This window comes from Astyanax mexicanus, chromosome 4 (genome assembly GCF_023375975.1).
Source record: "Astyanax mexicanus isolate ESR-SI-001 chromosome 4, AstMex3_surface, whole genome shotgun sequence".
NCBI classification, from domain to species: domain Eukaryota; kingdom Metazoa; phylum Chordata; class Actinopteri; order Characiformes; family Acestrorhamphidae; genus Astyanax; species Astyanax mexicanus.
The window spans coordinates 2,633,478-2,650,000 of record NC_064411.1 but is presented as its reverse complement, the minus strand read 5'-3'; the positions used below and the strand labels follow the sequence as shown (position 1 = coordinate 2,650,000).

The 16,523-nt window shown below is 35.7% G+C and overlaps 1 protein-coding gene across 2 annotated transcripts in view; it reads right to left on the bottom strand.

The window, feature by feature from the left end:
- Positions 1-16,523, bottom strand: part of LOC103025121 (ephrin type-B receptor 1) — a 328,663-nt gene that overhangs the window by 8,146 nt on the left and 303,994 nt on the right. For both annotated transcript variants that reach the window (XM_022664950.2, XM_049477190.1), the window contains exons 14-16: positions 8,949-9,098; positions 7,450-7,643; positions 5,945-6,100 (exon numbers count right to left, since the gene is read on the bottom strand). In XM_022664950.2, coding sequence (XP_022520671.2) covers positions 5,945-6,100; positions 7,450-7,643; positions 8,949-9,098 — 500 coding nt within the window. The remainder of the gene's footprint in view (positions 1-5,944; positions 6,101-7,449; positions 7,644-8,948; positions 9,099-16,523) is intronic.

Here is a 16,523-nt window from a genome sequence, read left to right as displayed (position 1 = left end):
AGGGAAAAGCAAGTATTAATTATAGTTATCATTTAATACCTGTTTAATCTAATCTCTGCTTCAGCTAGAGGAGAAAAACGCAACTAAATTAATGTTCTTCTCAATAAATCAACAGATTAAGTCATTTACGGGAAACAAAACATTCATCTGTCTTTGTGTTTTACTTTCTTTTTCACTGTTTATTTCATTATTTACTTTTATTCTAGCGTTTCTCTACGTACGTACAGTTCCAGTAAACTACAGACAACATTTCTCCCAAATTCCAAATAAAAATATCCTCATTTAGAGCATTTATTTACAGAAAAGTAAACGAGAGAAATGACTGAAATAAAAAAAAAAAAAAAAAGACGCAGAGCTTTCAGACCTCAAATAATGCAAAGAAAACCACAAGTTCATATTCATAAGGTTTTAAGAGTTCAGAAATAATCAATATTTGGTGGAATAACCCTGGTTTTTAATCACAGTTTTAATTCTCCTCCACCAGTCTTACACACTGCTTTTGGATAACGTTATGCTGCTTTACTCCTGGTGCAAAAAAAAATTCAAGCAGTTCAGTTTGGTGGTTTGATGGTTTGTGATCGTCCGTCTTCCTCTTGATTATATTCCAGAGGTTTTCCATTTGGTCAAATCAAAGAAATTCATATTTTGTAAGTGCTCTCTGGACAGTAGAGAAAGTATGTACTGGTGTTGAGATACTTTTCTCCAGATGCTGTGCTTTTATAAAGTGGTATTTCATTATTTTCTTCTACAGCACGTCTCCAGACGCCTCCAGGTACCCGGTGCTGTAATAACGCTGGTACTGATAGGAACACGGCATTATGGGTCAGGAGATTACTACAGGCGTGAGGTCTGAACTGCTCGGGGCTCCAGCACCACTCAGCAGTGCTCTATAACAACAAACAACAGTAAAGAAAAGAAAAGAAACGAAAGAAAACCGCGGCCAGAACCAACTATTTTCTAGACAAAGCTAATTGCTATCTCACACGCCATCAACAGTCTATTTTCACACCTTGCTCCCTCGCTCTTTAAATAGCGTCATTTAGAGCTTCTGAATATATCTACACTGATGGGCGTGGTGTTCTGGAAATGAGGTGTGTTCAGGTACATTTCTAGCATATCTCTATATACCTTGGCGATGGAAAACCCAGGAGCTCCACTGACTGATTAAAACCCCGACAACAGCCAACAGTCATCCGTCCAAATCACTGCAGAGCACAAACCCAACTTTTACATCAACAATAAACAGAATAGTAAATAAAATAAAACATTGCTGTTCCAGTAAACTGAGAAGAGTTTGTTGAACACGTCCAGGTAGCTGCACCGTTAAAATAGCAATCCACCAAAGAACCAAAGTCAGAGCTCACCTGATCTACTCTTAAAGAGAATGACTACTGGTTCACTGACTGGTTTATTTTACGTTAAGAAAATTTGTACTGTATGTTTCACACTATAAGCTGCACTTAACATCCTTTAATTTTTCCAAAAAAATAAAAAAATGAAGTAATTGTAATTAGGTAATAGTGTATTAATGAAGTAATTGTAATTAGGTAATAGTGTATTAATGAAGTAATTGTAATTAGGTAATATTGTATAAATGAAGTAATTGTAATTAGGTAATAGTGTATTAATGAAGTAATTGTAATTAGGTAATATTGTATTAATGAAGTAATTGTAATTAGGTAATATTGTATAAATGAAGTAATTGTAATTAGGTAATAGTGTATTAATGAAGTAATTGTAATTAGGTAATAGTGTATTAATGAAGTAATTGTAATTAGGTAATATTGTATTAATGAAGTAATTGTAATTAGGTAATATTGTATTAATGAAGTAATTGTAATTAGGTAATAGTGTATTAATGAAGTAATTGTAATTAGGTAATATTGTATTAATGAAGTAATTGTAATTAGGTAATATCATATTAATGAAGTAATTGTAATTAGGTAATATTGTATAAATGAAGTAATTGTAATTAGGTAATATTGTATAAATGAAGTAATTGTAATTAGTTAATATTGTATAAATGAAGTAATTCTAATTAGGTAATATCGTATAGATGAAGTAATTGTAATTAGGTAATATTGTATAAATGAAGTAATTGTAATTAGGTAATAGTGTATTAATGAAGTAATTGTAATTAGGTAATATTGTATTAATGAAGTAATTGTAATTAGGTAATATCATATAAATGAAGTAATTGTAATTAGGTAATATCGTATAAATTAAGTAATTGTAATTAGGTAATATCGTATAAATGAAGTAATTGTAATTAGTTAATATTGTATAAATGAAGTAATTGTAATTAGGTAATATCATATAGATGAAGTAATTGTAATTAGTTAATATTGTATAAATGAAGTAATTGTAATTAGGTTATAGTGTATTAATGAAGTAATTGTAATTAGGTAATATTGTATTAATGCAGTAATTGTAATTAGGTAATACTGTATAAATGAAGTAATTGTAATTAGGTAATATCGTATAAATGAAGTAATTGTAATTAGGTAATATTGTATTAATGAAGTAATTGTAATTAGGTAATATTGTATTAATGAAGTAATTGTAATTAGGTAATATTGTATAAATGAAGTAATTGTAATTAGGTAATATCGTATAAATGAAGTAATTGTAATTAATTAATAGTGTATTAATGAAGTAATTGTAATTAGGTAATATCGTATAAATGAAGTAATTGTAATTAGGTAATATTGTATAAATGAAGTAATTGTAATTAGGTAATATTGTATAAATGAAGTAGTTGTAATTAGTTAATATTGTATAAATGAAGTAATTGTAATTAGGTAATATTGTATTAATGAAGTAATTGTAATTAGGTAATATCGTATAAATGAAGTAATTGTAATTAGGTAATATTGTATAAATGAAGTAATTGTAATTAGGTAATATTGTATAAATGAATTAATTGTAATTATGTAATATTGTATTAATGCAGTAATTGTAATTAGGTAATATCGTATAAATGAAGTAATAGTAATTAGGTAATATTGTATAAATGAAGTAATTGTAATTAGGTAATATTGTATAAATGAAGTAATTGTAATTAGGTAATATTGTATAAATGAAGTAATTGTAATTAGGTTATAGTGTATTAATGAAGTAATTGCAATTAGGTAATATTGTATAAATGAAGTCATTGTAATTAGGTAATAGTGTATTAATGAAGTAATTGCAATTAGGTAATATTGTATAAATGAAGTCATTGTAATTAGGTAATATCGTATTAATGAAGTAATTGTAATTAGGTAATATCGTATAGATGAAGTAATTGTAATTAGGTAATATTGTATTAATGAAGTAATTGTAATTAGGTAATATTGTATAAATGAAGTAATTGTAATTAGGTAATATCGTATAGATGAAGTAATTGCAATTAGGTAATATTGTATTAATTAAGTCATTGTAATTAGGTAATATTGTATTAATTAAGTAATTGTAATTAGGTAATATTGTATAAATGAAGTAATTGTAATTAGGTAATATTGTATTAATTAAGTAATTGTAATTAGGTAATATTGTATTAATTAAGTAATTGTAATTAGGTAATATTGTATTAATTAAGTAATTGTAATTAGGTAATATCGTATGCAGAAATGAAGTAAAGTTTACTAAAAGAAAGGATTGACTGAAGTTGAAGTTACTTCAATTTATCATAATTTTTTTTTTAGTGTAGAAAATAAATGTTTTTTGATAGTGTCCCTTATAACCTGGTGCACATAATAGTCTGTAAAATACGCTTTATGTTTTTTTGTGGCCCCACGCCCTAGATCACTAGAACAGGTCAGGACCGGGATTAGCATGGCCGCGGTGCTGCAGTAGCTTTATATTTACAGCAGCAGTGCTACACCCTGAACAGGAGCGTGAGACTCGATACATCAGCCCTGATCTTCCCTCCTGCAGCAGAACAAACGCTGCTGATAAAATACTGAGGTATGAAATCGATGCGGCGCTCGCGCTGCGCGACAGCGGGAGAGGAACGCTTCAGTATATGGTAACAGAGTTCCACTTTACGCCATTACCGCACAAATCACCACCGGAGAATCAGAAACATCTCTACATACTGTTCTGCTGTACACTGAACTACTCTACTGTCTGCTCAAACCAGCACACTGTGAGCCCGGATAAGTTTAATTTACTTCAATAATTTGAGGAAACCGCTCGCCTTAAAGAAGTTAAGTAACGAGGAATAAAAACGTTCATTGAGTTGTCATAAATTAAAACATTAAGTTATTACAACTTAACTAAAGGGGAAGTTGATTTATTTGTAAGGTAGCCCGGGGGGGGGGGAATCACTACACACTGATGGTGAGTGTCGGATTAGTCAGAAACTGTTGGACACGCCCATTATGCAAATAGATTGTGACAGAAGCCAATAGAAAAGAAGCTGTTAATGACTAAACAGACTAAACTCAGTTATTATTATAAGTTGGTTCAACTCAAAGATCTCAGTTTGAATAGTACAGTATAGCTCAAAATAGTTGAGTTTTGTTTAGAAATATCCAATTTTACGTAAAACAGACTTAAATCATTTGAGTTCAAACAACTCAACGTACGGGTTTACAGTGCACACCTGTATACGCTGTCAGGTGCTATCTTGTGAGCAGCTGCAGTTTCTTTATTAGGGCGATCGGGCGAAGTTAAAGGTTTCGAGCTCGTTTAACCAGTGTTGTTCTAGCTGAGAGACTATTCTGGTCAGCCGGTCCTGCCTCTGTAAAACCTAACTGCACTTACTTAACTTACTGAACTAGTTAAGTCAATTAAGTAACTCAAAAATGAATTTGTTGCCTTCTTGCGTTTGTAGCTGCTCTTAAAAAAAGTGTTTGTTTTAAGTGTTTGATTTGAGTTCGCAACGACCCCCTGCAAAAACAAACAAAAAAATAAAACAAAATTGCAATGTTATGTTTTAATGTTATGTAAAACTGTTATGTTTTATATGTTGGTCTTTTAATAGTGATAAAGTAGTGAAACAGTAAAAAAAAAGTTCTTTTTTTTTCTATGAAAAACGAGGGATTGTCCTAATTGAACCATGACCTGTTAGAGGTAAGGAACACCACTGGGATGATCAAAGCTTGGAATATATTTTTATAATATATGGATTTTTTATAGGGGTTTCTATAGGGGTTGCTGAGGTTCTGCTGGTGGTAAAAGTTCAGGATTTCTCATCATATCACCAATCGTATTGATCGGAGAAGAGAGAGCAGATGGTGATTATTAATAGATGTGTTGGGATTACCCGTGAATCTGAGTGAGGAAGGATTTGAGGGGATTAATTGATTAAAAAAGCAGAACAGCAGGAGGTTTCTATTTGAAGATGCAACCTTGGAAAGGGCGAGGAGAGCTGGAGAATTCCCAATAACGGAATTATATACGGAAGTGAACAGAAAAAAATAAAACGTATATATATATATATATATAACAATGCGTAACTTTATACTCCTGCCTGCATCAATATAAGAGATACACTGTAAAAAACTAACTGTACTTATGAAACGTATGAAAATAAAGTTAAATTAACTTAACTAATTTTTCTATCAATAGACAGATTCAGGAAGCTGGTCAGAGTTGATGATGGATGGAAGATGGATGGAGATAAATAAATACAGATCAATCCTGGAAGAAGAAAAGCTGTTGGAGGCTGTAAAAGACTTGAGATCTTCCAGCAAGACGATGACCCTAAACATACAGCCAGAGCTACAGTGGAGCTATAATGATTTAGATCTTATTCTGAGAGTTTATTGGCTGGTTGAAAAAGAAAAATCGGACAATTATCTCACTGTAAACTCAATTTTTTTTAAGTTTATTAAAGTGATATTCTGCAGTAATCGGATTGTGAAGTGCAGTGTAAACGTGTGGATTAGATTAAATAGTGATATTCTGCAGTATTAGAATTGTGCAGTGTAATTCTACGGTTGGGCGCTAGACTCACTCGGAGGTCATCTGAGCCACCAGCTGGAGGGAAGTGAAGCCGGAGTTGAGGAAGTTATCTCGGTACTGAGACATCTTAAGGGCCGACAGCCAGTCCTCCACCGAGCTGAAGGTGTTGAAGTCGGGGATGGACCTGTCCAACAGAGGCTGAGACGGACTGCAGGAAGAGAGAGAGAGAGAGAGAGAGAGAGAACGAGAGAGAGAAGAGAAAGAGAGAAGAGAGAGAGAGAATGAGAGAAAGAGAGAGAGAGAGAGAGAGAGAGAGAATACTGTGAATAAACTCTAAAAATACTGTAAAAATGCAGCACATCACCACAATACAGGGCAGGAAACACCCGTTAAAAACACAGTAAACTACAGAAACTGCGAGTGTGATTGCACTGCTGGCTGGTCTCTGTGGTGGTTGCTATGGTGTTGCTAAGTGTTTGCTATGGTGTGGCTAAGTGGTTGCTAGGTGGTTGCTAAGGTGTTGCTATGGTATATGGGGTGGTTGCTTTGGTGTTGCTGGGTGGTTGCTAAGGTTTTGCTAGGTGGTTGCTAAAGTGTAGTTAAGTGGTTGCTAACGTGTTTGTATGGTATCCGGGGTGGTTGCTATGGTGTTGGTAAGTGGTTGCTAGGTGGTTGCTAAGGCGTTGCTAGGTGGTTGCTTAGGTGTTGCTATGGATTCCAGAGTGGTTGCTAAGGTGTTGCTATGGTATCTGGGGTGGTTGCTAAGGTGTTGCTAGGTGGTTGCTAAGGTGTTGCTAGGTGGTTGCTAAGGTGTTGCTATGGTATCCGGGGTGGTTGCTAAGGTGTTGTTATGGTGTTGCTAAGTGGTTGCTAGCTGGTTCCTAAGGTGTTGCCATGGTATCCATGGTGGTTGCTAAGCAGTTGCTAGGTGGTTGCTAAGGCATTGCCATGGTATCCATGGTGGTTGCTATGGTGTTGCTAAATGGTTGCTAGGTGGTTGCTAAGGTGTTCCTAGGTGGTTGCTAAGGTGTTGCTGGGTGGTTGCTAAGGTGTTGCTATGGTATCTGGGGTGGATGCTTAAGTGGTTGCTAGAGCATTGCTAGGTGGTTGCTAGGTGGTTGCTAAGGTGTTGCTAGGTGGTTGCCAAGGTGTTGCTATGCTATCCAGAGATGTTGCTATAGCAACATCTTAGCAACCAGCTAGCAACCACTTAAAAAATAGACGTTAAGACTAGACAAACATAACGAATCTAAAGGTTTGGAGGAACATGAACTTTGATTTGTATTCTGAAAAATATTGGTTTTAAAATGAATTTCAGGGTTTTTTCCAGATTTTATTAATTGTATTTGTTTTATATTTTAAATTACAATTGTGCTTTTTCAGTAATGTTTCTTATCAAAATTGAAAGCTTTTATATGTAATGCTTAAATAGAAACCTTCACGATTTGGTTTACTTGCAGCTGAAATTGGAATTGAAGGTTTAAAATAGAATGGAGTGTGTGTAAGTGTGTGTATTGAGTGTGTGTAAGTGTGTGTGTGTGTGTGTTGAGTACTCACATGGAGGGGATGCTGGCGATGGCCTTCAGGCTGGTGGGGTTGCGGATGAGCTTGTCGAGGGTGTTGACGATGTCGGTGAAGCGCGGCCGAGCGTTACGGTCTTTCTGCCAGCAGTCCAGCATCAGCTGGTGCAGCGCGGTGGGGCAGTCCATCGGAGCCGGCAGCCGGTAGTCCTGCTCTATAGCATTAATCACCTGCACACACACACACACACACACACATACATAGAAGGACCAACCACATCCAACAGGATTAACTGTGGACGCTGTAAGAGGAAGCTGTCTGAAAGGGATGTTCGGGTGTAAATTTTGCACCGTGTTTCAGGCCTAAAAAAACACCTTTATAAAAGAAAGAATAGACGAGAGGATCTGTCTCTATCTGAACAGCAGAGTTCCGCAGGCCTGCAAACATATTGCACTTTTATTTTCCCACAGTGCACCACTACAGGCAGCGCACCAACATCCCACTCCAGCCCGGCAGAACCAGAACAGCGTATTTAATGCACAGCACAAACCGAGAGACCGGCCGCTCCTGCATCATTACTGCAGGAAATTGAAATTCTGACATAAAAACATATAAAAAACACACTTCTGTTCCCAATAACAGCAACACTATAAACTGCTCCTGCTTCCCCACTGTACAGAATACTGATTACTGCACCTGTGCTCCTCTATATAAACACTGCTTTATATATACAGCGTCTGATTCTACGATACAGGAAATCATGAGTACAGCTGGATTCCTGTTCACTATTGTATAATAATAATAATAATAATAATAATAATAATAATAATAATAATAATAATAATAATAATAATAATCAGAGCTCATTTACTGTCCAATATAAAAGTATATCATATGGTGGTGATGAAGATTGTTTCCTCCTAACTGTATAAATAAATGTAGAATCAAATAAACAACAGGAAATTATTAGAATATTAGATTTTAATTATTAAGGAAAATGATCCAATATTTTTGGATACTGGGAGTAGTAAAAATTTAGTAAACAACCTTTATGGAGATGCGGATTTCATTTTCCAGCAGGAATTGTGGCATCGTATTATATATTATTCTCATTTTCTGAGAGACACTGATTTTTGTTTTTTGTCATTGGATGTAAGACACAATCGATAATCAATAATAAATATAAAGTAATGAGTAATGAAAACTTAAGTTAGCAAAACTTAGAACATCAAGTTATTATAAGTAAAGGGGAAGTTGATTTATTTGTAAGGTAGCCCAGGGGGAATCACTACACACTGATGGTGAGTGTTAGTCTGTCAGAAACTGTTGGACACGCCCAGTATGCAAATAGATTGTGACAGAAGCCAATAGAAAAGTGGCTGTTAATGACAAAACAGACTAAACTCAGTTATTATAAGTTGGTTGAACTCATAGATCTGAGTTTGAATAGTTCAGTATAGGTGCTTACGAATAAAATAGACTTAAATCATTTGAGTTCAAACAGTGTATGAGTTTACAGTGTGAACAGAACTCACGTCTTGGTTGGACATGTCCCAGTACGGTCTCTCCCCGAAGGACATCACCTCCCACATGACGATGCCGTAGCTCCACACGTCGCTGGCGGAGGTGAACTTCCTGAAGGCGATGGCTTCAGGTGACGTCCATCTCACCGGGATCTTCCCACCCTGCGGAGAACAGGAGCGTACACACACCAGACAATTCAGATTCGCAAGTTAGATTCACTTATTCAGGTTTTATTCTTTTACACTGCGGCGGGAAATCTGATTCTTAAATCAGGATTTTTTTTGGCTAATTGTTCGCATTTCATGATTAAAGCGACAGTGATGAAGTTTTATGGGGATTTGGGGATTTGGAGACCTCTCTGGTGAGAATGTGTAATTGCACTGAGTATGTAGTTTTAAAGCAGGTTCATATAAAATATATACATACATACCACTTCTGTTTCTGAATCAGTTTCTCTGATTTTACTATTTATAGGTTTATGTTTGAGTAAAATGAACATTTCTCCCAAAAATAAAACTATTCTCATTTACAGCATTTATTTACAGAAAATGAGAAATTACTGGCAGAGCTTTCCGACCTCAAATAATGCAAAGAAAACAAGTTCATATTCATAAAGTTTTAAGAGTTCAGAAATAATCAATATTTGGTGGAATAACCACCATGCATCTTGGCATCATGTTCTCTTCCTCCACCAGTCTTACACACTGCTTTTGGATAACTTTACGCTGCTTTATACTGATGCAAACATTCAAGTAGCTCAGTTTCATTATTCAGTATAGATTATATGGATGCAAGAATGGGGACAGTTTATCCTGCTTTTGTTGGAGTAACTGTTTCTACTGTCCAGAGAAGACTTTCTACTGTATTCTGGAAAAAAACGATTTGTTTGCATTCAGATCATTATTGTAAATAAGCCTTTAGTCAACTATATTATATAGTCAGTTATATATCTTCTTTTTCAGAAGCACAAAGAGAAGAAATAAAAGAAATCGTTCTTTTTATTGATGTAGAATTAGGCTAAAATGCTCCGTATGGAACTGCTAAAGTTCAAAAACCCCACAGAAACGACTCTATCAGCTCTGCAGTTTAGTCACTTTAATATCCGCCACAACAACACACACATTTACACACAATAGCTTCAGATCTGCACAACAGTGCTGACTCCAGCATCTCAGCATCACTGCAGATTTATCCTGAAATAAAGAGTTTAATAAAGAGTTTACTCTACAGAGAAAACTTTCTGCTTTCTTGGAAGGGATTGACAGCAACAACAACAACAAAAAAGTAGATAGAATAAAATAAGTAGTAAAAAACTGCATTATAAAAAGGTATAATAATTATTAAAAAAGAAGAGCATAATAATAAAAAAAAAAAGATATAAAACAAATAAGGTTAAAATAATCATTTAAGGGTAGGAATCATAAAATCATAGGTAAAAAAAGGTAATAGAACTAATAAAAATTCAACTACAGATGAATAAATAAAAAACTAAACACGAAAAATAGTAAAATAGTAAAAAAAAAATAAACAAGCAATAATTAATAATAAAAGAAAAAGTAAGACACTAAAAATAAATAAAACCCACTAAAACAAACCGACATAAAAAAGACTTAAAACTTAACTAACTAAATAAATAAATAAATAATAAATAAAAAACCTAAAATAAGCTAAGACAGTGGCAGGCTGTCTGAAGGTGGTCATTAATGTGGGAGGGGCATATAGTGTATAACGAACTTCAACAGTTAGTCAGTAAGATTCACCTGTTATAAGAATGTTTAGCAACATACATGAGTAAAGGTTCCAGGACGGTTCCTCCAAAAGGGCATGAAGAACTCATCCAGGAGATCCATAAAAACCCCAAAACTATATTTAAAGAACTGCAGGATCTCATTAAAGCCTCCGTTAAGATCAGTGTTCATGATTCAATAATAAGAAAGAGAAACTGAATCATACTGAACGAAAATGTAAAACATGGTGGTGGTAGTGTAGTGTAGTGTTATGATGATCAGGAGCTGCTGGGTAAAACTTGCTATAACAGATGGAAGCAGGAATTCTGCTGTTTTCTACCAGAAAAATCCTGAAGGAGAATCAGAATCCGTCCATCTGTTCCTTACTGACCTCAAGCTCAGGAGTAACTTGGGCTCTGCAGCAGGACAATGACCCACAAATAACACACAAACAACTAAAGTTCACTGTCTCTGAATGGATTAAATAAATAATCTAAATGAAGGTTTTAAAGGGTGTAGTGAAAGTCTGATTGATTGAGATGCTGTGGATGATTAAGATCTTAAACAGGACTTTTATTCTGGAAAATTTTTTCTTCAATGAGTCTGAATTAAAACTGTAATTCTGTAAAGAAGAGTGGAACTAAATTCCTCCACAGAGATGAGAAAGACTCGATATCAGTTATCAGTAAAGACTGATTACAGCAAAGAGCACAAACAAGTTATTACACTCTTTCACACACTCTTTTTCCTTTAATAAATAAAATTATCATTTAAAAAAGTGATTTTTTTATAGTGCTTTTTTTTTTCAAAAGAAATCTTTAGGGGGCAAATACTTTTTCACTCCGCTGAATATATATATAACTGGACCTTTATATTGTACAGTTTTCTTTATTTTAAGTAAATAGGTACCACTTTAAAATAAGACTACCTTTATAAAGCGTTTATAAATGGTTTCCAATGAGTTTATTAATGGTTAATAATTAGGTTGTAAATGCCTTAAAATCATTAATAATCAGTTATAACACATACGTAGAAAGGGCAACAATATAGATAGATGGCTGTGTGATATAGTTCACTATTTGGCAAACAACAGGTCATTGTTGCCCTTTCTACTGTTTGTATGTGTGTTATAACTGATTATTAATGATTTATAAGGCATTTACAACCTGGTAATTAGCCAGTAATAAACCGATTGTATAAATGTAGTCTTATTTTAAAGTGGTACCAATAAATATTAATTACATTACAGTTATCAACTTCCTGTGTTATTCTTATTGTTTCTTCATCCCTCCATCCTTCATCCCTCCATCCTTCATCCCTCCATTCCTCTACAGCTTATATTCCCTTTCCCTTTTGTGTCAAAGTGTGTGTGTGTGTGTGTGTGTGTGTGTGTACCACATCCACAGACCGTGTCTGTTTGTAATTGGTCTACCCGGGCCTGAGGCAGAGTGTGTGTGTGTGTGTGTGTGTGTGTGTGTGTGTGTGTGTGTGTGTGTAGTGTGTGTGTGTGTGTGTGTTTGGCGGCTCACTGATTAAAATTGACAGCAGCTTGTTTAAGATTCTATACACTCTATAACACACACACACACACTCACACACACTCACACACACTATAAACACACAGTGAGGTGTTTTGGCCCCGCCCCCTCCCCCCCAGGTGTTGTGTGTTTTGTATCTGAGCTTAATAAACCAATTAGCTGAAGAGCTGCACTGCCAGATAAACCAGAGTCCAAAGAGTCCAAAGTGAAGAGAGGACGAGTGTTAACACACACACACACACACACACACACTAAACACACACACACACACACAACGTTACAGTGGTGTATCAGATTAATCACAACAATATTATGCGATTAACTGCGATTAATCGCGCTTTTTCTTAAAGCTGATCTCCGTTGTGGGATTTAGGGGATTTATGGGATTTGGCGCCCTCTCTGGTGAGAATGGGTAAGAATCATTTTAAACTAGGTGGGTGTGATGCGGTCTCCTTTCAGAGCAGATGAATATATCCGAATCCAGGTTATGTTCAGTCAGAGAGAGAGAGAGAGAGAGCGAGCTTTGGTTTTACTATGAGTGAATGGAGGAGTTTCCTCTTCTGAAGTCCCCAATGCTCCACCAGCCGCTCGCGTTCAGTAAGACTGAGCCGGATCCTCTTTTAGAGGCTGTACGTGTGACGTAAGTACATACAGATGACACACGACACGGCCAGAAGATTTTAGAATTAATATATTCGGATTAGGATTAGCAGGAATGCTACACTGGTAGCATTAAACACAATATTTTATCTATTTTATTATTATTCTCCACTCAGAAATGAAATGCTTCTGCTTTCAGTTCAGAAATTAAAATAATACGGACTGACACCTTAAGATGTAAATTGCTATAGTGGATATTTAAATGTTAATAAAAGAATGAATGTTAGAAGACAAAGATAAAGTGTTTAATGTCTTTAATGTTGACAACCCTAATTAATAATAAGCTTATATACATTAGACTAAAGCTGCGTTCACACCTACACAGTTTAATCCAAGCCAAAATGATCCAGTTTGTTTGCAGTGTGAAAACAAGTAAGGGAACAAATGGATTCCACTCATTTTAGTTTCACTTTTATCACTTACAGTTAATAAAGTAAATAATTCCACAGCTACGACTACATTTACATATTTACACCCCTTCAGCCAATGAGAGCTGTGAGAGCTTTCCTGCTGAAGTGATAAGGGGTGTTGTTACTGCAGTTATTGGATAGAGAGGAACGAGAGAACACTGATCTGTTTCTGCCTCTCAGTCTTACGAAGCTTCCAGCTCTTCAGCTCTTCTTTTCCTTTATGTTCACAGGAAATGACATCATCATCTTAAAGGTCAAATCCTCCCTCCTCTCGGAGTCGGATACAAAAATACAGGTAAAAAACAGCAGAAGAGCTTCAGGTCCTGCCCCTCCAGAGCAACTCAGAGTTACTTTGTGTATCTATACTATATATATACTGTATATATATATATATATATATATATATATATATATATATATATATATATATAGAGAGAGAGAGAGAGAGAGAGAGAGTTGGGTGTGATGCTCGCACGCCCATTTAAAGAGACTTCAGAAGGTCTCAGTGCTGAGATGGTTTACTGATATTTACCATCCAATCAGCTTCTCTCTCCAGAGTACACACAATGCTGTATAGTGTGTGTATAGTGTGTGTATAGTGTGTGTATAGTGTGTGTGTGTGTGTGTGTGTTGTAGTTATGAGGCCATGCTGAAGCTGCTTCTGCCCTTTAACTGAAGCTTGACCTCTGACCCCTGGTGCCACTCGGGCTCTGACTCAGCCATTAAGACAATACAAAGGCTAAAACACCACCAGCCCTTTAGAGACACTTCAAACAGTGTGTGTGTAGTGTGTGTGTAGTGTGTGTGTGTGTGTGTTTGTAAAGTGTGTGTGTGTTATTGTAGTAGTCTGAGGGACTGCAGCAGTTCAGCACTAATGAAAGGAGTTCCAGAGAATCTGGAACGGTGAAGAATTTACACTGTGTGTGTGTGTGTGTGTGTGTGTGTGTGGTGTGTGTGTGTGTGAGGTGTGTGTGTGTGTGTGTGTGTGTGTGTATCAGTGTGTAAGTGTGTGTGAGAGAGTGTGTGTGTCCTCGTTACAAGGCCAAGCATGACCTTCTGTGTCCCTGTAAAAGTGTGTCTATAATTACATCAACATAACCCTGCCCCTTTCTTTCTCTCTCTTTCTGTCTCTCTCTCTTTTTCTGTCTCTGTCTTTTTCTGTCTCTCTCTCTCTTTTTCTGTCTCTCTCTCTCTTTTTCTGTCTCTCTCTCTCTTTTTCTGTCTCTCTCTCTCTTTCTGTCTCTCTCTTTTTCTGTATCTCTCTTTTTCTGTCTCTCTCTCTTTCTGTCTCTCTCTCTCTTTTTCTGTCTTTCTCTTTTTCTGTCTCTCTCTATTTCTGTCTCTCTCTCTATTTCTGTTTCTCTCCTTTTCTGTCTCTCTTTTTCTGTCTCTCTCTCTTTCTGTGTCTCTCTCTTTTTCTGTCTCTCTCTTTTTCTGTCTCTCTCTTTCTGTGTCTCTCTTTTTTCTGTCTCTCTCTCTTTCTGTCTCTGTCTTTTTCTGTCTCTCTCTCTTTCTGTCTCTGTTTTTTTTCTGTCTCTCTCTTTCTGTCTCTCTCTCTTTCTGCCTCTCTCTCTCTTTGTCTCTCTCTCTCTTTTTCTGTCTCTCTCTCTTTCTGTCTCTCTCTTTCTGTCTCTCTCTCTCTTTTTCTGTCTCTGTCTTTTTCTGTCTCTCTCTCTTTCTGTCTCTCTCTCTCTTTTTCTCTCTCTGTCTTTTTCTGTCTCTCTTTCTGTCTCTCTCTTTCTGTCTCTCTCTCTCTTTTTCTGTCTCTCTCTCTCTTTCTGTCTCTCTCTTTTTCTGTATCTCTCTTTTTCTGTCTCTCTCTCTTTCTGTTTCTCTCTCTCTTTTTCTGTCTCTCTCTTTTTCTGTCTCTCTCTCTATTTCTGTTTCTCTCCTTTTCGGTCTCTCTCTTTTTCTGTCTCTCTCTTTTTCTGTCTCTCTCTTTCTGTGTCTTTCTTTTTTCTGTCTCTCTTTCTGTCTCTGTCTTTTTCTGTCTCTCTCTCTTTCTGTCTCTGTTTTTTTCTGTCTCTCTCTTTCTGTCTCTCTCTCTCTTTCTCTCTCTCTCTTTTCTGTCTCTCTTTTTCTGTCTCTCTCTTTTTCTGTCTCTCTCTCTTTCTGTCTCTGTTTTTTTCTGTCTCTCTCTTTCTGTCTCTCTCTCTCTTTGTCTCTCTCTCTTTTTCTGTCTCTCTCTTTCTGTGTCTCTCTCTTTTTCTGTCTCTCTCTCTTTCTGTGTCTCTCTCTTTTTGTCTCTCTTTTTCTCTCTCTCTCTCTTTCTGTCTCTCTCTCTCTTTTTCTGTCTCTCTCTCTTTTTCTGTCTCTCTCTCTTTCTGTCTCTCTCTCTCTCTCTTTCTGTCTCTCTCTCTCTTTCTGTCTCTCTCTCTTTCTGTCTCTCTCTCTCTTTTTCTGTCTCACTCTCTTTCTGTGTCTCTCTCTTTTTCTGTCTCTCTCTCTTTTTCTGTCTCTCTCTTTTTCTGTCTCTCTCTCTCTTTCTGTCTCTCTCTCCTTTTCTGTCTCTCTCTCTTTTTCTGTCTCTCCTTCTGTAATTCATTCACTAAGAACAATAAACAACTTTACTACATCCTGTCATCATCACCTACGTGGACAGAGTCTCCCTATACTCCACACTGATTGGTTTGTAGAATGTTGCCGAGGTGTTGTGCTGAATTGTGTCTCTCTGCCAGATTGCGTCTCTATTCTCGAAGTGCAGGTTTTGTCCTCCAGCAGACTGGAACTAAATAAGGGCTAATCTACAGTTACAGTAGATACAGAATTCAGCACAACACCTGTTCTTTTACTTCTTCTATTGTTTTACGTTGATGATAGCCTTAATCAGCTACCTGTAATTGATCTGAATATAATCTATAAAAAATCTGAATCGCCCAATAACAGTTGTGTTTTGTTTTTTTTACACTGAAATTGAACCTTATCCTGAATCAGATTTGGTTCACTGCACCTTTTAGTTCTGTACTCTTTATGTGAGCCAGTTCCTTAGCCTTTTCCGGTAACACTTTATTTTAAGGAACACAAATTTAGATTTGCTTAATAAAGCCTTAATTAGACATTTGTAAATTATTTATTTACTGCTTATTATTAAGCTTTATTTTGTGTTATAAGTGTTATTGGTGCTTAATTAGGGGTCTGTTATCTGGAAATGATTTATAATGGCTGTATAAGTTATTATAGTGCACAATAAACAGTTATTATAGTTAGCATCCTGTTATAATCAGATTAGATTATTAAGCGTTAACTAACAT